Source organism: Peromyscus leucopus, chromosome 15, assembly GCF_004664715.2.
Source record: "Peromyscus leucopus breed LL Stock chromosome 15, UCI_PerLeu_2.1, whole genome shotgun sequence".
NCBI classification, from domain to species: domain Eukaryota; kingdom Metazoa; phylum Chordata; class Mammalia; order Rodentia; family Cricetidae; genus Peromyscus; species Peromyscus leucopus.
Window position 1 is genome coordinate 12,478,266 of NC_051076.1, and position 25,427 is coordinate 12,503,692.

The 25,427-nt window shown below is 40.5% G+C and overlaps 1 protein-coding gene across 1 annotated transcript in view; it reads left to right on the forward strand.

The window, feature by feature from the left end:
* Lyplal1 (lysophospholipase like 1) overlaps positions 1–16,449 on the forward strand; it is a 28,379-nt gene extending 11,930 nt beyond the window's left edge. Inside the window, exons 3-5 of the mRNA XM_028858348.2 lie at positions 3,109–3,278; positions 13,159–13,274; positions 13,998–16,449. Of these exons, the coding sequence (XP_028714181.1) occupies positions 3,109–3,278; positions 13,159–13,274; positions 13,998–14,237 (526 nt within the window). The 3' untranslated portion in view covers positions 14,238–16,449. The remainder of the gene's footprint in view (positions 1–3,108; positions 3,279–13,158; positions 13,275–13,997) is intronic.
* The last annotated feature ends 8,978 nt before the right edge of the window (positions 16,450–25,427 follow it).

Below are 25,427 nucleotides of genomic sequence, written 5' to 3' on the forward strand. Positions count from 1 at the left end.
AGATAAGGCTTTCCTAGATAAGACTGTGTAAAACCCCCTGGGATTCGGAAAAAGCACATAAATCAGGAAAGCCAGAAACTGAACTTTTAAATGAAGACATTTCAAATGCTTTCAGGTGTGGAATTCTTTTATTTGGTAAAAAGGGAAACTTTTTAATGATGTAATCGTATTTGAATTAAATTATAAAATAATTTAAAGGATACTATATAACTATGCAAACTACGTTTAGAAAACACCACACTTGAAAACAGAAGGTAAGTCTTTGTCAGTAATATACAAGTGCTCTTCTGAATTAATAAAAAAAAAAACTTTAAACCATGATAGAAAAAAAATAGCTAATATTATCAGTCATCATTTCCATAGATGTAATGACTTAGAATAGGCAAAGTTAATCAGCACTGATGGGAACAGTCAGTGTGGCCTGGGAAGTGTATCTGAATTATCTGAAAGGATCTGAGGGGGTGTCTTGAGAAAGGGGTGGTCGCCATGTCAAAAGCATTTGAACTTTGAGGTTAAAACTGAGCAGGATTTCATATGTTAGCCCATAATGTAGTCAATACACTCAACTGAGCCATGTTAGTACCTAGTACCTCCACAGTACCTGTTTCTACAGGTGCTGTGGGGAAAGGTAGTCTTCCTTGTAGTAGAATGGTGGATTTTTACCACCTCCGTTTTATAGAGGCAACTTTGAAACATGTATTAAGCTTAAAAACTGCACCTTCCAATCCAGCAATATGATTCTTGGTCTCTGTTCCATAAGAATAATAGTCCCACTACACACAAAAAATGCACCTGTAATATATATATATATATATATATATATATATATATATATATATATATATATGTCACCCTGTTCACAGGGCCTAAAATGTAGGTACCAAGTAAGCAATCATCAGGGGAGAATGGGAGATTCAATTGTAAAGTAGCTTTTCATATGTGAACATAAGAAATTTTATTTATATAATTATTCATAGGGAGGGAGGCTGGTAGGGATGGCAGGGAGCTGGGAACAGGACCAAAATTCACAGAGACACACAGAAAGAACAGCATTCACTGAAGAAAAGGTGCATAGTGAGGACCATTCAGGTGGAGCTCTGTGAGGCTGTGGAGAGGAGCATGCAATACATCTGAGAAGCAGAATGCGTTTTTCAGTTTTGATAGGCAGTAGTGCTCAAAAGAAAAGTAGTGCTGTAAGGTTATGTTTTAGTATATGTGGAGGGAGCACCAAGGGTGTAGTTACAGATGGTTAAAACCATTTGCTGCTGTAGAAAAGAAAGAAAAAGGGTGAGGAGATGAGCAAATATTAAATCAGATTTATTATCTCAGAAACCCAAATAGTATATATGGGAACTGAACTAATGTATATGTGTATATTTAGTAATATACAATGACACATCACCATGTTAGTAACATATTTTTATATATACATAAGGCAGTGGAAATTTTTGGTGTTTATACATTGATAGGAATATTCATCACATGCATTAAAACATTTGAAAGGTTATTCCATAGTAGCATCTATTGCATGATTCTGTAGGCAGACTTTTCTTCCCCACCCACTAGTTCCCAAATAACGAACACAGAGACTCAGTATTAGTTATAAATGCTCGGCCGATAGCTCAGGCTTGTTACCAGCTAATTTTTACAACTTAAATTAACCCATTTCTAGTCCTTTACTTGCTGCCATGTAGCTCATTGCTTGTTACCTCATTTTGTACACATCCTGCTTCCCCTGTGGTGTGGCCAGCGATTCCTCTGGCTCCACCCTTCTTTTCCAGTGTCCTTAGTCTGGTTTTCCTGGCTAACCTTATCCTGTCCAACTATTGGCCAATCATCTTCTTTATTAAACTGATCACAGTATAATTTACACAGTGTACAGAAGCATTCCACAGCATGATTCCATGAGTAAGCAGAAGATGGCGACACATGGGCTTTTGTTACATTTGAGTTATTGCAACTTTCTTGTTTCTGGGAATCTTTCAGCTTCTCTGGGAAAGTTTTAAATACAGCCAGGTTCCCCGATGGGATGTCCATTTGTTTTCAGTAGTGCCCTTGTCAGGGAAAAGTGGTGGCATGTACCTGTCCTCAAGCACCACGATGGCCTGGCAGACCCTGGGGAGACCATTGGTTATGCTACACTTTCCCTTGTGGTTTCAGAAGAGAAGTGCACAGAAGCAGGTCAGGTGTTGGCAGGTTCTTTTTGTCCCCATCTTTTACTTTTCTAAGTTACACCTTAACTTGTATCTACGTGGCTTGAAAAGTGGGTGTGTAGCTGAGTCTGCGAAACAGAGCGGAAGAGGGAGGGATGAACAGCTGGCAGTGAGGAGAGTCTCTGTGATTAGTTGAGATGCCTTTCAACCATAGTGGGTCATTTGTTGCTGGCTAGCTCACCTGTGGCCATCTTATATAGAAAACAGACCAGTGCACTTTACTATTAAGTAAGAAAACAAGAGCTTGCCGAGGAATGGGCAGCGCCTCTGGTCAAACCTCCTGTCCCTTATCTTGGCAGCCCTTCGTTCTCCATGTTTTAGCAGAGCTGCTCCTACACAGCAAGGTGTTGCCAAAATTGTCTTCATCCCCCTTTGTTTACCTCTGCTGATCCAGAGCTTAGACATGAAGCCTTTAGCCACACTGTAATTGATTTACAAATATTTGGAATGTGCACAAGGATGTGTATAAAACATAGCATTAATGTATGTGAATGGGCTAATATTCATAGCACCAGAATTGTCCTACCTCCTAAAATATGTAGTCAATGGGCTTGTGAGATGCTCAGAGGGCAAGGGTGCTTGCCACCAGGACTGAAGACCAGTGTTCTGCCCCTAGAGCCCGAGTGAAGGAGAGAACTGGCACTTCAGATGTGCTCTGACCCCCACATTGCCCGTGGCACACCTCCCTCCTCCCCCCGAGTAAATAAATGTCGCAATTAGACAGATAGGTCAAGATGGTGAGCAAGCTTTAGGAAATGTTAATGGAATAAATATGCTAACATAGTATATATGGGTCATTTTCCATACAAATTCTTTAATATAAAATTCAGCAAAAAATAGTACATTAATCCTTTAGAAGTTTTAATATCACTTTGTTGTTGTTTGTTTTAAACAGGCCATATACTCCTATGAAGGGAGGGCTCTCCAATGTGTGGTTTGACAGATTTAAAATATCTAATGACAGCCCGGAACACCTGGAGTCAATTGATAGAATGTGTCAAGTGCTCACTGAATTGATTGATGATGAAGTAAAAAATGGCATCCAGAAGAGCAGGATATTAGTAGGTGAGGTCTTTATAACATTGGTAATGTATTTCACTTTTGTCTAATTACATTTCTTGAGTTGTATTTGTAACATTGTTTACAAGTACGTGAATATTGCTTGACGCGTTCACAGTTTTGGATAAGCTACATGTGCAGCTTTCAGAAATATTAGAGTCATAAACAACAGCTCATGAACTTTCATTGATTTTCATTTTTAATAAGAACTCCTTTTTGGCTTGTTTATTTGTTTTAGACAAGGCACTGCTATGTAGCCAAGACTGACCTCCAAGTCCCAATTCTGCCCCCACCTCCCAAGCACTGCGCTATGGAAATGCATCCTCATGCCCTCCCTCCCTATTGTGCCATTGTTTCAATCATAAATAGTTTTCTACTTTAATTTTAACTGAGATTATCCATTGTAATGAAAAAAAATACTTTTTCTTTCATGTAGCTGGGGTCTTATGAACATAAGATTAAACTGCTCTTACCATGATTGAAATAGGGTACATGGTGAGAATGTGTTGTCAAATTCATGAGCAGCAAGTCTTTTGAGTGGGTGTCACAAAACTAAAACATCGATAGCCGGGTGTTAAACATGTCACAGTGAGCCCTGTACCCAAGGGCATTTAAAGCTTTGTGTAAATTATGTATTGAATTCTTCTTTGGCTGAACTCATCAAATGCATAAACTAGCAAAATTTCTATGTAATATATACAAATACAAGATGAGGTTTGTAGAATGTCAGTAGTACAGAATGTTTTGGTTGTGCAAACGTGTAACAGCTGTATTTGATAATGAAATTATAATGTAAATTAAATATCTCCATCATGTGCTAAATAGCATTAAAATATACTCAGAAATCTTCTAGAGACTGGATTAAAGTACATTTTGAGTGCTATAAAGCTCCTGGGTGCTCACTGAAGTACTGAACTGTTCAGTGAGTTACCAAGGTCTCTCCTTTTCAATCCTTAAACACAAATTACTGAAAAATATCTTTCTCGTAGCTTTACTCTATCTAATGTGTCTGTTAGAATAGATGGCTACTGTTGAAATTGATGCATTCGTATGTGTGTGTGTGTGTGTGTGTGTGTGTGTGTGTGTATGTGTCACATGACACACACACTCCATATTGAAAAATGAAAGTTATATTACCAAAGCAAATAGTTGCAAAGTAGAACAACTCTGCGATTTTAAGGGAATCAAAGGAAAGTACTAGGTACAAAATGGTTTCCTTATTCTTCTGTGTAATAATGACCAGAGTTCTGACGTACTATGAGATAATGTGTGCTAATGAGACTGTGTCTCTGAGATTATAAGTACAACCATTGAAACTTGGTAAAGGATGCTGCTTCAGATCTGATGCAGGGGACAACAAATCCTTTCCCTGTATTAATTTGATTGCTGCTATTTTATTGTGCCACACTCAGTTAGAAATAGTTTTTCGTATTATACATGATCTGCCACCTCTTCCAGGAACTCTGTCTTACACTAGAATGGGATTTAGACTAGCTTGTATGCCTCAGTTGTTCATAAAACTTAAGTATTGGAGTAGTAGAATTTCTCAAAAACTCCAATGGGATAGGAACTGAAGTCAGACATTCTAATGTAGAAGTATTGTTGGAGAGGTGATTGGAATATGGGAGACAGATAGTATGGAGAGAGCAAATTGATCTTAGGGTCACCCCTAAGAGGACTTCTTCCTCAGAAATATAACCCTCCAGCTGATCTTAAAGCATGGAAAGAATTTGGTAAAGTAAGAGAAAAACCTGCCTGTGGAAGAAAGCAGGGGGCCTGTCACATCCTCTCAGGAAATAGTATTTTGGCATACACCCCAGGACATAGTTGGCATCACCAAATTTCACAGAGATCAGGTGGTGTGATGGGATGTTCACTTCACAAGGACACCAACCATGCTGTGGAGGTGACATGTGAAGCTCACTAGGACAGCAGGAAGACAAACAGAACAGATAAGGAGATTCATGGAACGATAAACTGACTCTAAGATGTGGAGAAGACAGAGATAAAAGATGGTTCCAAAAGAGAGTATAGCCAACTGTGGAGCAGGCTACAAAAAATACATTTCCAAGTCCTATGCAGAGGACTCATCGTTGTTCTCTTAATAGAAACCATTAATAAGCTTCTGTTGTAAACGAAGAATGAGGCAAACGTTTGCTGGGGTACACATCTGATACACAGGAAGTCAGTACAAGAGATACTCATGAATCCGTGCTGGGTGTGCTAAGAATATAAGACAATGTTCACTTTGCTTTTTTTTTTTTTGCATTATTTACACACCTCATGAGCCTATAAAAGTTCTGATAAAACTTAGAAGAAACACAGTCATGCAATTACTGACTTTCCAATTACTTTCTGGAAGTTGACCAGATAGTCCCTGGTAGAGGCAGTGCTGAATCCTGTACTATGGGGAAACTAAGCAGTATGAGATTTGCCTGTGTTCTGGCTTTCTTACACATTCATTGTGAGTGCCCATGTGTGAAATGTGAAATGACATTTCATAGCCATTGCATACCTCTTAGGTTTACTTCATGAACTTCTGTAGCTGGAAGGTTCCTCTGGTCCTGCCCAGTCCTGCAGTCAGAGCAAATCTCTCCCACCCCACATCCCACAGCCACTTGGTCCCAAGTAAACACATAGAAGCTTAATATTATTTACATGCCTATGGCATGCTTCTTGCTATCTAGATCTTATAACTTAACCCATTTCTATTAATCTATGTTTTTACCATGTGTTCCGTGGCTTTACCAGTATGCTGGCATGTTGCTTCTCCTTTGGCAGCAGCTAGTGTCTCCAGACTCTGTCTTTCTCTTTCCTGTTTCTCTCCTTGGATTTCCCACCTGCCTCTAAGCTGCCTTGCCATAGGCCAAAGCAGCTTATTTATTAACCAATGATAGCCACACATATTCACAGCATACAAAAAGACATCCCAAAGCACATTTCATAGCCAGTGCATACCTCTCGGGTTTACTTCATGGACTTCTGTATATTTTTATTTAAGGAGAGAAATAGAAATGGAGAGTGAGAGGCTCCAGTGTGCACTGTTGTGCTGGGAAAGCCTGGAGATGATGGTAATGCTCTCCCACTAGCTGACACTTGGCTCATAGCAGCCATTCCATATCCATGTTCTGTTTGGAAAGTGTTGTAATCCTAAGCCTCTCTTCCTTATACAGCTGTCTCACTCGAGCCGTGCAATGAGAAAGGTAGCATATAATTATTTTCCTTCCACCAGTAGAGGGACTACAATTCGGAGGTTATGGGTGACACGGCGGGAGCCTAGAACCCAAGCCCCTTGGTTTAGTCAAGAACTTTCTGCCAGGATCAGGATCCATTCATGGCCACTAGGTGGTGACAACTTGTTAAGAGAGAGTATTGATAAAATTTAGGTTCAGTTTTGATCTAGGATGTATAGAATCTGACACCAGAATTTTGACACTATGGGTATATGATCCAGATTTACAATGGGGGAAGCAAGTGTTTATAAGACCATGCTTACGTCACATGGGTGACCTACGTATTCATCATGAAGGGGCTCATCATTAAAGTAATCGTGGTCTATTCATAAAACTGCATGTTATATAGCCGTTAAATTCAATGTCTACACATAGAAGGCATTCGGTGTTTATCTATTTTTAAATTTAGTTCTTAACTTGCATGTTTTGAAACCCATGGAAAAACTTTTCATAGGAGGGATCCGTGTGAGAAAGCAAGATACAATATAGATTAGTTCAACTGTTAAAACAAAACTTGAAAACCTGCTAAAGGGGTCTAGATACTAAGAATCTCAGGATTGGTTTCCTTTATTTGCTTTATCTATAGAGGAAACACTACAGAATGGCCATGTGATAATATAGTAACATTATGATAGGATTTAAAATAAAAGTAAGCAAAGGGGCATCTGGAACTCACAAGATGCAGCCATTTGCTGAACCCTCAGGTCCTGCCTGGAGCTAACATGTGGAATGATGCCATTGTTCTCTATGTATATGTGCAAATAAATGTATTTTTACTAATTAAAACCAACTCAGGATTCTTTTAGCAATGCTTACCAGGCCTCCAAAGGCTTGGTTGGGACTGATGTCCTAACACCTTTCCATAAAATAGTAGAAATATTGTAACTTGCAAACTTTATGGGAGAGGAAAGCAGAAATAAACATGGTAACCATGAGTTGTCTATTCCCAGATCTTTTGAGCCTTTTCTCAAGTCTGAAGAGTGCTAGAGTACCATGTAAATGAAATAGAGGGACTGAAATTTGGGGTGCTGGTGGATTTTATTACCTTTTTTAAAAAAAATCTGTTCCCTTGATAGCAAACTTCATATTTTTGTCCTTAGGAATTTGCATTGAAATAGAACACGTTAATTTTCCCAGTATAGATTTTTTTATAGATTGTTTCTGTTTTATTTTATATAAAGAGTTCATAAAGCCAAGTTTATTATTTTTTAACATGTTTTATTCAGCTTGTTAATCTTAAGTATATGTTAAATTGTTACCTCTTACTACATTAAATACTTCACCAGCAACTATAAATGCCCACCATAACCATTACCTACAGTGAATTTACTATTTTCTGTTTACTTACTGAGTAGGATATTGTGAGCTGGAGTTTAGACTCCTAGATGAAAAATTGACTCAAATAACTGGACCTTTGTGTTCAGTTTTCTCCTCTGAGGGAAAATATACAAAGTTCCTTTTCACAGTGTCCCCTGCTAGAGGTGACAGTGTTGTCAAAGCCAGCAAGTGGGGCGCTATGCTTACCTCAAAGGATTGTAAATGGATTAGAGACTTAAAATGGGATCGTAATAAGATTTCAATATGCACATGTTCTCTGTTGTGATGTATATAAACACAAGGCTAAATGCCTATAGGAAATCTTTATGTGTTTTCTTTTCTCTCTTTTTTCTTTTTCTTCTCATCTCTTTCCCCACCCCAAGCCCCTCTCTCTTACTTCATTGTTTTCTTCTCCAGCTAGTCTCATCAACAGACACTGAAGCCACACGAAGTCGTTTGATGTCCTACTTAATAAACGTGAAATGTCAAAGGTGCTTAATGTGTGAAGTTTTGTGGTTTTATAATCACTTTAAAACATGTTTTGGCCTATTAGTTTGTTTGATTTACACTTTAGTTTTTGATGATCCGTATCTTAGCCTTGAGATTATCTTTTATGAATTAATTCCTTTATTGGATCCTGAATTGGATCTTGGAAAGTTGTTTTCTCTGGTACACTTAGATGCTCTTCATTGTTTACATACAGCTGCCACCAATAACTGTAGCTCTTTCTATTCAAATTTAGGCTAGCTAACAAACACAATTTACAGTTCAGTTCCCCCATCACATTAGCTGTCCTTGAAGTCATCACGAGAAACGTTTGAGAAAGTGTAACTCTTGAGTTTCTCAGAAAAGAGAAGTTCTGTAGCCCTGGTGTTCGAAGAAGATGGATCCATCTTAAATCGTGGCCATGCTTGCACTTAACCCAGAATACTTAATGTTGAATTACTCACAACAGCCGTGGTTCCCAAACATCTGATTCGTATGCGAGTGCTTGAAATCAGACATATGTGATGAGATTTTTGCTTGTGGCCCAGGATTGATATTTTTAAGAAGACACATTGTGACTGTTCAGGGCAGAGCACACTAATCGTTCACTCCAAATTTCCTTTTCTTTCGTGAGCTGCTGTGTTGTGCAGGTTGACCTCAAACAGTCCTCTCGCCTCCCACTCCTGAGTGCCTCGATGACGTGAAAACACCACCGTTCCCAGCTTCAACCAGAGATAGTTTTTTTTAAAGCTTTACTATCATATCAAATTGCCAGAAAATGACATTTCCTGACGATAACTTTGCCTCCTTGAAGAAGTATCTTTTTCAAACCTCAGTTTATACGAACTTCATTTATTCGGTGAATATTTATGAAGCTCCTGCTGTGCGCAGCCCTGCCCTAAGCATAGGGAGACCTTTCTTCTCCAGTGCCTGCTAAGTCGTTATGCTCTTTATTGAAGACTTTATTAAAGTGTCAGTAGCACAAGTGGCCACATGCACAATGTCTGGCTTTTGAGTTTTATGTTTAATAAAGATCCACTTAATAAATTCCAGCAAGAAATTAAATGCTAGGAACAGTTTCTAGAATGATTTATTATGATTTCGTCTGTGAAAGAATATTGCCTTGCTACAGAGGAACAGTTAAACCTCCAGCTATGGCTTGAATTATCACCCTGCCAGTGTCATGGCCTGCTTCCTCCCCTCTCCTCAGCCTCACACTTCCTCCAGATTCATTCTCTCTCTCTCTCTCTCTCTCTCTCTCTCTCTCTCTCTCTCTCTCTCTCTCTCTCTCTCTCTGTGTGTGTGTGTGTGTGTGTTTGTGTCTGTATGTTTCTCTCTGTTTGTCTATGTTTCTGTGTGTATCTCTGCCTCTCCCTCTCTCCCTTCTTTCTTCCTTCTCTCTACTTTTTCTCAGTGTCTGTTTCTCTCTCTCTCTCTCTCTCTTCTTTTCTCTCTCTCTCTCTCTTTCTCTCTCTCATGTGTGTGTCCGTTTCTCTCTCTCTGTGTGTATGTATGTGTCTGTGTGTGAGTCTGTCTGTGTCCATCTGTTTCTCTCTCTCTTTCTCTTGTATGTGTGTGTCTGTTTCTCTCTGTGTTCCTATGTGTGTGTGTGTGTGTCTGTCTGTCTGTCTCTGCCTCTCCTTCATCTCCTTTTCCCTTCTTCCCTCTTTCTTTCCCTCCCTCCCTCCCTCCCTCCCTCCCCCCCTCTACACACACACACACACACACACACACACACACACACACACACACACACACACTAGAATCATTTTAGAGGCATAGCCCATGGTTAACAGCATGCTTGCCTTTACAATTCATATAAATAGGTAAGGCACAAAGGGAGAGGTCAAAGAGATGGGCATTCCCAACACTGACCCATGAAGATGTAGGAAAGTTACAATTCTATCCCAAGAGATGTTGTCTTACTCCTCGGCAAAGAATGGATTTGTGTACTTATGATAAATATAAACTTTGAAAGCCTTTGAAGATTCAAGTTTTAGCACCAACCAACTATACACTGTTGGTTTTAGAAATCCAATGGAAATTGTCAAGGCTATCTACTCTAGCTCTCTAATTTGTCTGGAAATGAAGTCTTGGATTTTAATGAATTTATTCATTCAGTTGGGATATGTCACAGGCAGACTAGAAGTAAGGGTCCCATATTTTCAGTCTTATCTTGCTACCAAATTTTAAGTTAGAAAATATTAAGAGAGGCTTATAAAATACCAATTTTTAAAATATCAAATTAACAGACATTATAGGACGGCTAGTTGGTTGTGTCTGAAACAGAGTCTCATGTAGCCTAGGTCAACCTTGAACTTCCGTTCCTCCTGCCTCCATCTCCTTTGAGCTGGCAGTATAGGGGTACATCAGCAATATGGATTCCGTTATACAGACTTAATTACTCAGTTGTCATCATGTGCCGGGCCCTGGACCGGACTGCGTGTTTAAAGAGAAGCTAGCTAATGAGCATATGCAAAGGAGGGGAGAGACACCACTCGGCAGGTTCTAGAACTCAGCTCATTTCTGACAATTGAGGAAAGAACTGCCTCTCCCTCTCGAGGTTTGTAACATGAGAGAACTAGCATGTTTTCAGCAAATCAAAACGGGAAGTTTGTGTCAGACCCACAGCTACTGTGTAGGGACTTTAGAAGAAAGAGGCCCAAAGCTAGAACTGCGGGAAGTCATATGAAAATAACGATGCCGAGACTCCGCTCTATTGCATAGGTATATATTCAATGGCTGGGGATGCTTACTTGCTGTGCCAAGTTCTGTATGTCCAGAGGAGGCACATTGAGGATGCATCATTGCAGACACAGCTACAGCCCACTGGCTGGTCAATCCGGGCAAGGCTCACACGTAAAGGCAAGCACACAGTGTCTTAAGATGTGCATCCTCTCTTCCCTTGGCAAGCTGTTCCTGATCCTTCCTTCGCTGCCTGCATCTGGGGATGGATGGGTCTGTCATCCTTAAGGTGGTTCTTGGCCACACCAAGTCTAGTTACTAGACCACTAGACTAGCACTACTGGTGAGCCCTGCCATAACAATCATTTTTATCATGCATGCTTATTACGTACAAATTGTGTGCCTGTAGGAGAAATCTAAACTTTAAAATCTGCTGTCTTTTATGTATTTGAATACTGTGCCCTAATTAATATCAGCTGCCTTCCCCAGGGAAAGAAATCCTCTGAATACATATCAAAGGATGAGAGAAAGGACGTTAAGCTCTGCCACAAGGATCTTGATCCCAAAAGTCTTTACTTTACACCTTTAAGCAGGCCACCTGATTTCTGAGGCCTGTCTTCTCGATGCATAGAGGGAGAACCTTATAAATTCACACGATGGTCTGAGGAGGGCTAGGATTGTACTTTATTATGTGAAGTAAGGCAGTAGGCCAAAAATTAGGAGACTGAATTGTGTACCAGAGTGTAATTTTAAACTCTATAAATGTGTGGTTTGCTTCCAATTTTAATGTCTCATAGAATACAAACAAGATGCCTTCAGCTCTCTCGCTAAAGGCCGGGACCACCACATGGAGCTATGAGCTGGAGCCATGTGTCACATCTTCTGCCTCTCTGCTCTTTCCCTGCATGCCATCTCTACTCTGGGATGCATGTGTTTTCTCATCAGCACCGCCTCCCACCCACCCCCCACCCCCGCAAATCGCAGGGTCTCCATGTGTTTGTAGTGACTAGCACAATATTCTGCACTTAAGGAGAGGCAGGAGCATCATGAGTTCCAGGACAGCCTGGGCTACATGGTAAGACTCTGTTTTAAAAAAACTAAGGGCTAGCAAAGTTATCTGAGGCTTAAGGATTAGGAGTTCCAGGCCAGCCTGGGATATATCATAACCAAGCACTTCAAGTAGTTAAGTAACTAAATGGCTTTTCACATAGAGGTGAGTTCATTTCATTTTATCTTGTCAGTTTACAAAATAATACCATAATCCCAAAATGCTTTATCTAGCTCCCCAGTGGTTTTAATCATGCTTCCTAATGCAAAGGTCTCCAGGCATCTGTTACGGGGAAGACAGCAGAAACATGACTATTAGTGGAGCCCATAGCACAGCACGTGATACAGGAAGGAGCATGGTATTAACTGTATGGGTGGTGTGAGGGCTCCTATAAGTAAAACCCAAACTCAAGTAGACACTAGAAGTTTAACCAAGTCAGAGTCATAGTATGACTTGTATTTTGAATTATGATAAATGCTTTTCTTGATGCATGTGATTTCTCTAAGCCTGGCTCTTTTTGTAATGCATCTCTTTACCACTGATGTCTTGGCATTACTTACTCAAAGCAAGGTTTGTTCTCTGAGACCTGAGGAAGACTGGTGGCCTGAATAAGAATGGCCCCCATAGGCTCAGATATCTGAATGCTTGGTCACCAGAACTGTTTGAAAGGATCACAAGGATGAGGAGATGTGGCCTGGTGGAGGTTGTGTGTCACTGGGGATGGACTTTGAGATTTCAAATGCCCACACTAGGCTCAGGCACACTCTTCCCCCACTCTTCTCCCTTATCTTTTTACTTGAGGATCAGAGTGTCGCTCTCAGCTCCTTCTCTGCACTGTGTCTGCCTGCCTGCCACCATGCTCCCTGCCGTGACGATAATGCACTGACCCAATTAGATGCTTTCTTTTATCAGAGCTGCCTTGGCCATGGTGTCTCTTCAGCAATAGAAGAGTGCTTAAGATGGAGACTGGCGTTCTGTTTAGGAGTATAGCTCCTTCCCATCTCCAGACGGCTTTAAAATTTTATGAAAGATTGGTCCTGACCTGTCTTATTCTGAGTACCATGGGACCATGTGTAGTCCTCTCTTTCTGATAAGGCCTGTATATTGTTTCCTTTAGGGGGATTTTCTATGGGAGGCTGCATGGCAATACATCTTGCATATAGAAATCACCGAGATGTGGCAGGAGTATTTGCTCTTTCTAGTTTTCTGAATAAAGAGTCTGCTGTTTACAAGGTAAGTCCCAGGCTTAAAAAAAATAAACAAACAAATGTAACATGAAACATAAACACATCAAAACTAAAATAAAGTTGATGATAGAGCAATAAAATGTGGTGCCTTGTCGATAAAGATGAAATGTCTGTGGAATCCATGAACAGATAAATCATATTGATTATAGGAGGCCTCTATGTTTAGCAATTCCCCCTTGAAAAGGTCAGTTATAAGGAAGGATATGTTTAGTATTATATGAATCCTTTATACAGAACTACAATGTATAAGACAATAGGTGGGCTTGCTTATTATGAGTCTACTCAGAAATCAATTATAAAGCAACTACTTTACAGCAGTATTCAAGGTTATGCCTATTGTACATGATGGTGTTACAGCTCCATTACCAAAAACTGACCAGAGCATTTGACTGTGACTTCCCTTCAGGTGGGTCTCAGCTCTATGATTCTCCCTCTCCCTCTCCCCATGAAGAAGTCTGTCTTTGCATTTCACTTATTTCTTCAGGAAATGCTTCCCTGGCCTTTGAAGAGTCCTCAGTGGCATAAACACATAAGGCACACGGCCCACGCAGCCCTCACAGAGGCCTGCCCACTGGCATACAATGCACACCTCGCTCTGTGCCGTCTCCATTTACCTCCCTCTTCATTTACCTACAGAAGCCGTAGTGAACTAGGAGTGGTCTTCTCTGATGGCTGCCTGAGTGGACTGTCTTCTTCCCCCTTCCTTTAGGATCTCCAGCACAGGGACGGCACGCTGCCTGAGCTTTTCCAGTGTCACGGCACCGCAGACGAGCTGGTTCTTCACTCTTGGGGCCAGGAGACAAACTCAAACCTGAAATCTCTAGGAGTGAGCACAGTGTTTCACAGTTTCCCAGATCTCTACCATGAGCTGAACAGAACTGAGCTGCAGAGGCTGAAGTCATGGATTCTTACAAAGCTCCCAGGAGAGACTGACGGCCAGAATAAATGAATCCTCACTGGCATATTGATTATTATCTTACATTTAAGAAATTTTTTCCTTAGTTGATCCTCACAAAAATTATCATGGTGGCATAGCCAACACTCCCATAACACATGAATGGAGTTTATGATAATCTGTTTTAATTCAACAAAATTGTCTTAAGAATCATCATGTTGTAAATGCCACCTGTTTATTTTGTGGCTGTATAGATGTCATTTTATGAACACACTGCAATTTACTGGTCCATTCACCACAGGTTTGGGTCACTTCCTGTGTGGGGCTGTCATAAATAGGGCTATTGTAAGGTGTAAGCATCCACCCTTACAACAGAGAGGCTGGGTGATATACTCTATCTATCATTACCTGAAACCATCTAGCTGTTTGAATGTAATTTTACCATTTTCCACTCTAGTCAGTGTGATAGCTCCTGATGCCCAGTTCTTTACCATACTTTCATTTTGACCATTCTAGTGGCTGCATAGTGTTTGATTTCCATAGTGTTTCATTTCCATTATGCAGGTTTGATTTCCATTTTCTTGGTGCCTATAATGTGATACATAGTCCTACCCTGGGGGATTTTCCCACATTTGTGAAGAATCAGTTTATCTTCCCCAATTTGTTTCCAGATTGTTTTTGTGAAAGGTGGTTTACAATCAAGTTATAATGACAAAATATGAATAAATAATTTACTGACTCATAGATTTACTTATTAAAATGTCTAGTTCTATAAGGAGTAATATCTTATTAAAGGTAGAATTAATTGAGATCACTATCTGACATTGTTTTTTAGATGAATTGTTATAAACACTTAAAGATCTTTAAGTATTTTAAAATAAGCATACAAAATAATAGGTCTTTTCATGGTTTTCACACACATGTATTGTACTTGCTCACATTTTTCCCTCATAAACCTCCCTGCACCTCCTCCCACTGGTCCACTTAGTCATGTCAAATCATCCCTTCTGCTTTCTTTTCATGTACGTGTGTGCGCGCGCGTGCGCGCGCGTGCGCGCGTGTGCGCTTCACATGAGAGAACACAGGATAATGTAACACTTGTCTTTTTCCCTCCTCTCTAGTTGCCCACCCCACACAGTCCTCTTCCACTCTTGGATGGGTATGTATATAAATCTAGATTCTTCATACAAGAGAACATGTGATAGTTTGCACGTCAGGCTTATTTAATGTAATCTCCACCTCTGATTGCTTTATTGGAAATTAGTATTCCTCATGACATCTGTATAATACACTCTCTTTGTATAACATCTGTATAATACATTCTCTTTGTCCTTTTATCCATCAAGGCTTCTGCACTGGCTCTAGGTCTTTGAATACTGTACCTAGTGTACAATCTGCATGGATATGCAGCTACCTCTGCTGATGATGTAGATTCCCTCGGGCATATACCCAGAGTGGTATGTCTGGAGCAGGTGGTAGTTCTAGGCTTAGTTTCCTGAGGAGCCTCCATGTTGATTTCCATAGTGGCTGCACTAGTTCACATTCCATCCAGGAGTGTTTACATGCTTGCCAGCATCTGTTGTCATTTCTTTTCTTGATGGCAGCCATCCTTACTTAGGGGAGATGGAATCTCAATGTTATTGCGATTTCACTGTAGCCTTTTCATCCAGAAGGGTTGGCGATGGGGGAGGCAAGGCTTTTTGTGGATCTTCATCTGTTCCATTTAATAAGCAAGCCATTTGAATCCTTTCCATCAGTCACTGATCGAGAGCTGGATCTTTCCAGTGGGGCCATAGGATAGTCCCAGTTCTGGGGTCCGGTGCTCAGGGTCAGCATGAACCCAGTAGTAAATAAATAGCTCCTTTCAAAAGTAGAGGTGACCGCTGCGTTAGGGAATCGGGGTCCAAACTCTATGGGCTTCCAAGTGGAAGCCACCTCCCTTTGCCATATTGACAACCTCAGTTGCAGAGCTTTGTGACTCAAGGGATCCTTGCAGATGTGAAGACACTGAGGTCTCAACACTCTTCTGTACCTGTGTCATCTCAATCAGGAGCATCACTTTGGCTGCTCACATCATTCTCAGTACAGTCATATAAAACATGAGTAGCATTTATAACTTTAGCAGCAGAATCCAAAACAACAGCATTGACTCAATACAGGCACATCTACCCTCTTCTCTTCTCCATTGTGAACCTACCACAACCCTAGCAGTCAAATATGGGAGTACCATCACCCCGTGGAATTATGGGACAACAGCAACTCAGGTGAAAAAAAAAATGAGATTCCTTCTTTCCCCACATTCCCTGAAACATTGACAGATGCAAGTTGTTTCTGCCTTTTGTGGTCCACAATCATCTTTCTTCTTCAGAGAGAGGAGAGGGACTGATGACAACATGCATGAAACAAACCACATTTCCACTCTGAGCTGGGTGAAGCTGCTTAAAAGAACTATTCAAGTTTGGGGGACAAGTTCCCTTTGCTTTTTAGCTCCTTCCCATTATAAGCTTGGGGGGGCCAATATTAGTGATATATCCTGTGCTTCCTCATGACAGTCCACCTCAGAACTTTCTCTGAAAAGCTCTTTGGAAGCAGTCAAGGCTGTTGTACCAGAAACATGACAAGTTAAAGCTGTTAAGACCTTCTGCCGTCTTCAGATGATCTGGCCGGCATGCAGGAGGACAGGAGGGCACAGTGGGTGGCCTTCTTGCTTTGGGGGCATTGTGCTCACTGCTCCTTTTCATCTACCAGGTAAAGCAGCTGGCTTTCCAGTGATGTGCCTGGTCTAGATAATAGGGGGTGTGAATTCCCCTCTCTCCACAGGAAGTGTTAGGCATATGCCTTTTACCTATTCCTACTGTACAGCAAAATATTCTGGACTGGGAAATTTATAGAGAATCAAATGTACTTTCCATAGTTACACAGGCTGGGAAGTCCAAGGTCAAGATACAGGCAGAATAAATAAAGACTGGTAAAGACCTGAGTCTTGGCTCAGGGTGGTGCCTTGCTGCATGATGGGGGGGGGGGGTTCCAAACAACAAACAATGTGGTGTTCAGTGCTTGTTTCATTACTGGACTTGACAAGAAGCAGTTTAATGGATGAAGGGTTCAATTTGGTTCACAATTTGAGGACAGTTGGAAGCTATATTGTGGCAAGAGAGCTGTTGATTGTCTACACTGGAGCACGGGGCTGCTTGCTCACATCTGGGTAGATTAGGAAGAAAGAGCTCATAAGAAACTAAGCTGGGCTGGGCTAGGCTATAAGCCTCAGTGCCCTCCCTGAAGTGACTTAGTTCCTCCAACTAGGCTCCACCTCCTCACGGCCCCACCACCATTCCAAACATCACCACCAGCTGGGGCCAAGTGTTCAAACACATGAGCCTGTGAAGAACACTTTACATCCCAACTGTAACAGGATTGCACCATGCCTCTTTTATAATATTGCTGATCTGTCACCATAGGATGTAACTTCTAGGAGAAGAATTTAGAGGAATTTAGATAGTCAAACCACAGCATTAACTGCTGCCCATCAGGAGTGAATATTTGTACCAGTTACTAAAGGGTGGACCTATGGGTGAGAGAGGCTGAGGTCTTCCTTCTGGGGGCAGTTAGTAGCAGAGCACCATTGGAAAGCTGTTTGGACATTTTGTCTCACTCTATAGTTACCTCCCTGGTTTCTCCTCATTAAGAAGAAATAAAATAGAAAAAAAAAAATACCTCCAATAAAACCATCCTCGTTCATCAGCACGTTCACTAGTTCTTCATGGAGTTCACTCAGATCTTACTAATCCCCTACAGGGTCTCCAGTCTGTCTCTTCACATACTCAAGCTCTTTAGAAACTGGGTGGAAAATTTCATTTGAAACATGGACTAGATTTTTACAAAGATGTGAAAAATATTTTTACTATTGTGTGATGTTACGTAGTCCTCTTCTTGCTTTGGAGTCATTGTGAAACCATATGTGATTTTTCATGTTGGGAATAAAAAGAATGGTTCTGTGATGAAGGCTGAACTTGGAAGAAATCAAGTTCTCATCAAAATGTCCATAAAAGATTTATGTTTGGCTCAATGGGCCAATAGTCTAATTTACCAACTCTGGATATTTATTTGTTCAATTATTTATTTATTTTGAGAAGTGGTGAGAAAGTGTGATTTTTTTTGAAGGGGTAGGTCACTGGAGGTGGGATTTGAGGTTTCAAAAGCCTACTCTATTCCTAGTTCTCTCTCTCTCTCTCTCTCTCTCTCTCTCTCTCTCTCTCTCTCTCTCTCTCTCTCTCTGCCTCATGTTTGTGGATCAGATTGAAGCTCTCAGCTACTGTTCCAGTGCCATACTCCATGCTCCCCCACCATGATGATCATGGACTCTAACCCTCTGGAACTGTGATCCTCAAACCAAACGCTTCCTTTTGTAAGTTGCCTTGGTCATGCTGTATTGTCACAGCAATAGAAAAGTAACTAAGGCAGGGCACACTAATATTATTCAGCTATAAGTAGACAGGAAACTAGGAAAATCATAGGTAAATGGATGGAGCTGAAAATAATCATTCTGAGTAAGGAAACCCAGACCAGAAAGACAAAAAAAAAAAAAACCACATGTTCTCTCTCATATGTGGACGCTAGCCTTGACTCTTTAGATGAGCATGCTTAAATTGGAGCACACATAGAAGTTAGGAACGCATAAGGGGCATGGGAGGAGAGTTCAAGGAAAGGGAGAAGAACACGGTGTTCTAAAGGAGGGAAGAGGAAAGCTTAAACAGGAAAGGTTAAGTCAGGTGGGAGATGGGGAAGGACAGGGTAGAGGAAGGAGAATGGCTGAATAACTACCATTAAAGGCCTTTGAAAATGTAATATGGAAACCTACTACTGGAAAGTCTTCCTAAAATATACACATACACAAGCATACACACACACACACACACATACACACAAACGCGCGCGCGCACACACACACACACACACACATACACACACACAGAGTTTAGATGGGCTGCTCCTTTTCAAGTTGTTAGTCAGGGAGGTCCATAGACTCCCCAACAAACGTCCTATTGCTCTTGATTACTCTCCAGAACTTGATGGTAAGACCCTATTTGCTGCTGAAGAGAACACATATTTGAGTGTTAGGACATGGAACAATCAAACTTGCACTGACCTAAAGCCTCACCCCTGCTGAGTAGTTTTCAGAGTCCTGGGAGGTTCTATGTATGGCTCAGGAGAAGAGAAGTAATCCACAGTCTTACCCAACTGTGATGCCTGCAAACCACAATAACAACTGGCCCGGCGAGATATGCTCAGTGGTGGACTAATGGCATGAATGTCAGGAGAGAAACCAACTAATTCCTCATTAGTTTTAAGGCCTTTCCACAAGATGGAACTCATGACTGACACTGTTAGCTGGGCTTCAAATCAATGGCTGATTAGGTCACAGGTCCTAGGAAAGAACCCAATACCGTTCATTAATCTACTAAATGAACACAGTATTAAACTGCTCCCTAAGTTTGTATATTTATTTCCTGGGTTAGTGCATCTCTAAACCCTCATCAGAGGAGCTTCTTTTTGCAGTAGATGGCTGTGGAGATTTGAATAATAAATGTCCCCCTTGTTCTCCGGCATTTGAACACTTGGTCCCCACTGGTGGCACTGTTTGTGGAGGTTTGGGTGATTTATCCTTATTGAAGGAGGTACATCACTGAGAGCAGGCTTTGAGATGAATGGCCTCAGGCCACTTCAAGTTCACCTTCTGTGTTTTGAAGATGTAGGCTTTCAGCTTCCTCTTCCTGCTGCCATGCATGCCATACTTCCCCAACATGATGGACCCATTCCTCAGTAACTGTAAGCCTAAATAAACTTAGTTTTCTTCACTAAGTTACTTTTGCTCATGGTGTTTTATTACAGCAACAGAAAGTGATTGATACAATGATGATAAATGCAGAGACCCTCAAGCACTTAGTGTGTAGAGAATAAGAGATGTTGAGCTCTCATCTCTAAGTGGGATGTTTACATTGTAACTCTCCCCACATTAGAAGAGGAAGAGGAAATATTGCAAGAGCCAGAAGTGGTGGACATCTGCAGTGAAACTATTTTCTAAAAATAACACGACCATTGTACACATAAACTCACAGGAATGCCTTCACAAGACCAAGCCAACAAAAATCCCAGCATGAATGGGGAGGGGTTCACAAGGTTCTACCCCTAACTGGGGAGATATTAGCAATTGATGGTAGCTGGGAATGAAGCTTCCTTCAGGGATGAAACCCCTGAGTGCCTACCCATGCTCCAGTAGATGGTCCTACATCCATACACGTATAGGCAGCACTAAGTGGAGTCAATGATTTTTAAAACAAGAATATATGATGTTTGGAGGGAAAAGTAAGGAAGGAAATAGAGGAAAAGGAATGGGGGGTATGTTTGGTCAAAACACATTACATACATGTGTGAAATTTTAAGGCAATAAAAAAATGAAGCTTTAAAAAATTTATTGTTTTCATTTTCAGACTCCCAAACCAAGTCTCAATTTTCCTAGTCAGTTTTAGGCTTGTCTAACTGAAAAGAAGAGATACAGCTAATGTCTTAGCTACCTGACATGTTAATTCTAGAAGCTCCTGGCATGCTTTCTTTTGCCAATGGACTTGGTGAAATTTTTAGATGGAAGTGTTCAGGAACCCCTTTGGGTCTTAGATGTTCTACCAATTTCTTTATTATGTGACAAGAATGCCAGGAGTTACAAAGAAAGGCTACATGATAGAAGCAAGTAAACAGCTCTCTTTAATACTTTCAAGAGCAATAAATCTGTAGGCAAGTCAAAAGGGAATTTCTTAAATGGCAAATGGAGAATCTATTAATTTCAAATAGTATCTGACATGAGTGTTTAGCATCTTAATTATCCTATGAAATGTCAAGTGTGTTTTAGGGCAACTGGTTAAGAATGTCATACTTCTTCTGTAGTAGCTAAGAGTATTTTATGGCTGGAAGGGAATTCAGAGATTGTCATTTTACACATGTGGAAACTTGAGGGACAGAGAAGCACAGTGGAATGGTCTTCAATATACAGGACAGACACACAGTTCGTCTGACTGGTGATGTTTTGGCTAAGCTGCCCACCACAATGGAAAGTACAGCTAAAACTTCATATGAATTAAGGCTTTCTACAGTAGGAGCTATTTACTTTCCATTGTAGCTATCTTACACTCATGGTGGTTGTGGTCCCTGGTATTTGCTGGTTTGTAAAGGGTGAGTTGGGTTGGCCTCCCTGTGTCTCAGTATAACCACAGCAGGTCCAATCCCCCGCCTACAATCCTGGTGGATATTTGTACATAAAGGTATTCTTAAACATTATGCATCATTTCTCTTAGAGTTCTAATGGCTGAACTCCACTGGGTCTGGAGAGACTGGACTAACACAGTCTAATAATTCAGAATTACTGCTTTAGCAGATTGCCCCTAAGCCTTACTTCTCTTTTTTGTGGCCTGGTTCTGGGGCCTTTGCATCCACATGATCGTTTCTGAATATCCCCCTACTAATCCACCTCTCTTGTCCTTTATCATGTCAGTTAATGTGCAATTTTGGTGTTCACTGAGACATCCTTTTCTTGTGACCTCTAAACCCTATTCATTGTCCCTGCAGTTTTGGTTCCCTTGTCCTGGGTTCAGTGGTTCCTCTGTCTCTGTTCTTTCCTTGAATCCTTCCATTTGTTCTGTAGTGTGCCAGTACCTAACAAGCCTTGCATGCTTTCAGTCTGTTCTGCCATTGAAAAAATAGTCATATTCTCTGTGAGAAACACTTCGTAATCTGAACCTTGTTCATTTCAGCCTCTCCTGCTCCAACACATGCACACAGTAACTCTCCTCTCCCTCCCACCCAACCCTCCTCTCTCGTGCCTAAGAAATGTCAAACCCTTTCACAGCTTTGCTTGTAGCATATTATTCCTTCTGACTGGGGTGCTATCATCTCTTCCAAGTGACAAAACTTGTATGTTTCAGATACAGATAACCCATTTATTTCAAGCAGAAATAACAAGTTCCTCTTTGTTCTGTGTTTATCTTTTATGTGTTGATCTGCATTCACTCCACATTGAGTTCAGGGGCAAGGTTAGAGTTCTTGGTGCCTGCATAGTGACTAGCATACACTAGACATGCCGTCATGGATGGTGCCAGCCATATTATTTCTCTTGGAATTGCTTAACCATTAGATTTATTTGATCGTACTTTAAATTTCATTTTGTAAGAACTAGGGATGCATTCCTAAGTTTTTGGCTATACTTTATTTTTGTGGAAGCAATACTGTATAGTCAAATACAAAATTTATAACCCTGCTTCCACCTTATTTCAGGTAAATATAGATTAACAGTCAAAACCTTTTTCTTGAAGGATACTGATGGATATAACCTCCTATTCAGTAGCTACTACCAATCAAATGTAACTTTCAGCTGATGCAAAACTTTTGGGGATAACAGATAATCATAAATCAGAGTGAATATTGAATTGCCCCAAATTTCAGTCCAGATTTGTTGTTGAGAACCCTGAAATGCATGTAATGGCATTTTGAACAATTCTTGTGTATATCAATATTTAACAGCTAATTGTTTCTAATAGTTTATCAATAATTCATTATAATTTATAAGTTATTTGTTTAAATAATTAATTAAAGGTTAAATAGTTAATCCCTTAACAATTGTTTATTAGTCAATGTTCATTGCTCACTTTTTCCTATTCAAACTATAGGGTTATTTATTCCCATTTCACTTTTGGTGGTTGATGTAAGAATAAATATAATGAGACAATCTAGTTTAAGAAACTATCATACTAGGAAATGTTCTTTTGAGAAACATAACTATTGTTGAGGATCTGATCCAGGCTTGGGGCCCCAGCAGCTGTCTAAGACACCAATCTTGACAACCAAGCACGGCTCCTACTCTCATGGAATTCATGCTTCTTAAGGAGGCAGGAAATAAACAATACAACAAGTGCTAAGAATGTGTTCAATGGAATTTTCCTATTTTTATGTTATTCTTCTAGAAGTTTTGATTCTGAGAAACACCAAAAAAAAACAAATATTCTTAGCTGTTCCTAACTTACCTTTCTGAATAGGAGTGGGCAGAATTCCCCAATATGTACTTAACATACACCCAGATGATGAACACAAGTGGAAAGAGCTATAGAATTGAATTTATGGTGAATACATACAAAAGAAACTAGCAAACTAAGTAATAAGTAAAACTAATTTTCTTATTGTCCCAGGGTCTGTCTCTATTGTTTGACTGACCTTGAAGTTTTAATCCTCCTGTTTAAATCTCTTTAATGCTAGAATTATAGAATCAGGTCACCACACCCAGATAAATATGATAGTTATTGCAAGGAGTTCAAATTATGCAAGAAACATTAACTCTCAAAGACTACTTATTGCAAATCTCTATATAGTTTACATATTGACCATAATATAAACAGTATTCACTGAGAAAAATGTACACAAAACTAGCCCTTGATTTACAATGTGGTTGTGTCTCAATAAAGTCATTGTAAGTAGAAAGAAAGAGAAAGGAGTAGAGAGAAGAGAAGCACATGTATGTGGTAAGGACAGATAAAGGAGAAAATAGGTTTTGAAAAGGTAAATCCATTCTCCCTCCCTGGGAAGATGATGTAGACTAGCACCGTAAAGCCAAAGCATATGTTTAAAATATTGTTCCATAGAGATGTGTACGAAAGTAGTAATTGTAGTAGTTACTTTCCTGTTGCTGTGCTAAAACTCTGTGACCAAAAGTGACTTATAGAAGAAACAGTTTATTTTGGCTTACGATTCTAGAGAAATAAAAGTCCCTCTTGGTAGGGAGGCATGGCAGCAAGTGGCAGGTGTGGCCCAAGAGTAGGAAGTTGAGGGTTCACATCTTCAACAGCAAATGTAGCACGAATCTTAAATGGTCTTATTAATAAAAACAAACCTGGGAGCCTGGTATTGGGTGAATGCTGGAAGATCAGAGAAGCAGAACAAGCCACAGCCACTTCACCTTGCCAATTCCTCAGCTGATCCTGTTTCCTCAGACTGGAAGTCTCTGAGTCCTTCCTTATCCAAATGGATCTCAGCTGAACTGTGCTGCTCAAAGCCTAAAAGCTTAACCAGCCAAAAGCTTCTAGTTTCTGGTCTTCACGCCTTATATGCCTTTCTGCTTTCTGCCATCACTCCCTGGGATTAAAGGTGTGTGTCACCATGCTTGGTTGTATCCTTGAACTCACAGAGATCCAGATAGATCTCTGCCTCTGGAATGCTAGGATTAAAGGTATGTGCTTCCACTGCCTGTCCTCTGTGTTTAATATTGTAGCTGTTCTGTTCTCTGACCCCAGATAAGTTTATTAGCATGCACAATATTTTGGGGAACACAATGCCACCACAAGCAAACATGGAACCCACAGTGAACAGCAAGTGGAATGAGGCCATAAACTCTCAAAGGCTGCTTGTGCGAGGTGTGCTTCCTCCATCAAGGCTGCAATTCCTAAACCTCTCCCAAGAGTGCTGTCAACTGGGAGCCACATGCTCAAATACCTGAGCCTGCAGGGGACATTTCTCACATAAATCACCACTGCAACTCATGAATAAAAGAGGCAAACTGTGAAGCACCAGCATCTTCCATAGTGAACATTTTAACCCTAAATATGAAATGTTAATGAAAATGACATTAAATCACACATGAGAGCATTTTGTGGTTGCTAAGATACATGAACCACATCAGTACTTTAAGTCCCTGGCATGCCATGTAGAGGTCATGTTTCATTGTTTCAGAGAAATCTGCATTGTGGCATTTACTTCTGGTTTATAACTTTATCTGTGCTTCTAGCTAAATTTTCAGGTTTCCCCTGTGGACTACCCTGAACCATTTTGTACAGTCCATTTTCAAACATAGTCCATTTGGAAGATAGGATGCCATCACTCCCTCTCTTAACTATCTAAGAGGTTCCTTTTATTATTGACTGATTTGGTGAGGCCAACTCATTAGCCAAAAGAAAAATGATTCAGCTAGTCGTATATTCCCCTAACTCATAATGCTTGCAATCATATCTCAAGGCAAGACACAGATAAAGTATTTATGAATTTAATTTTATGACCCAAGTAACTGTAATTATAACTGAAGTTTAGCAGGAAGCCTCCAAAAACTGCCAAATGGAACAGTAGTCCTCTGGCTGCATCCCCTTGGACTCTCTTCAGTGCCTCAGTGGGTCTAGAAGCCTGACCTACTAATAAGTGCACATTTGCTTAGTTTAA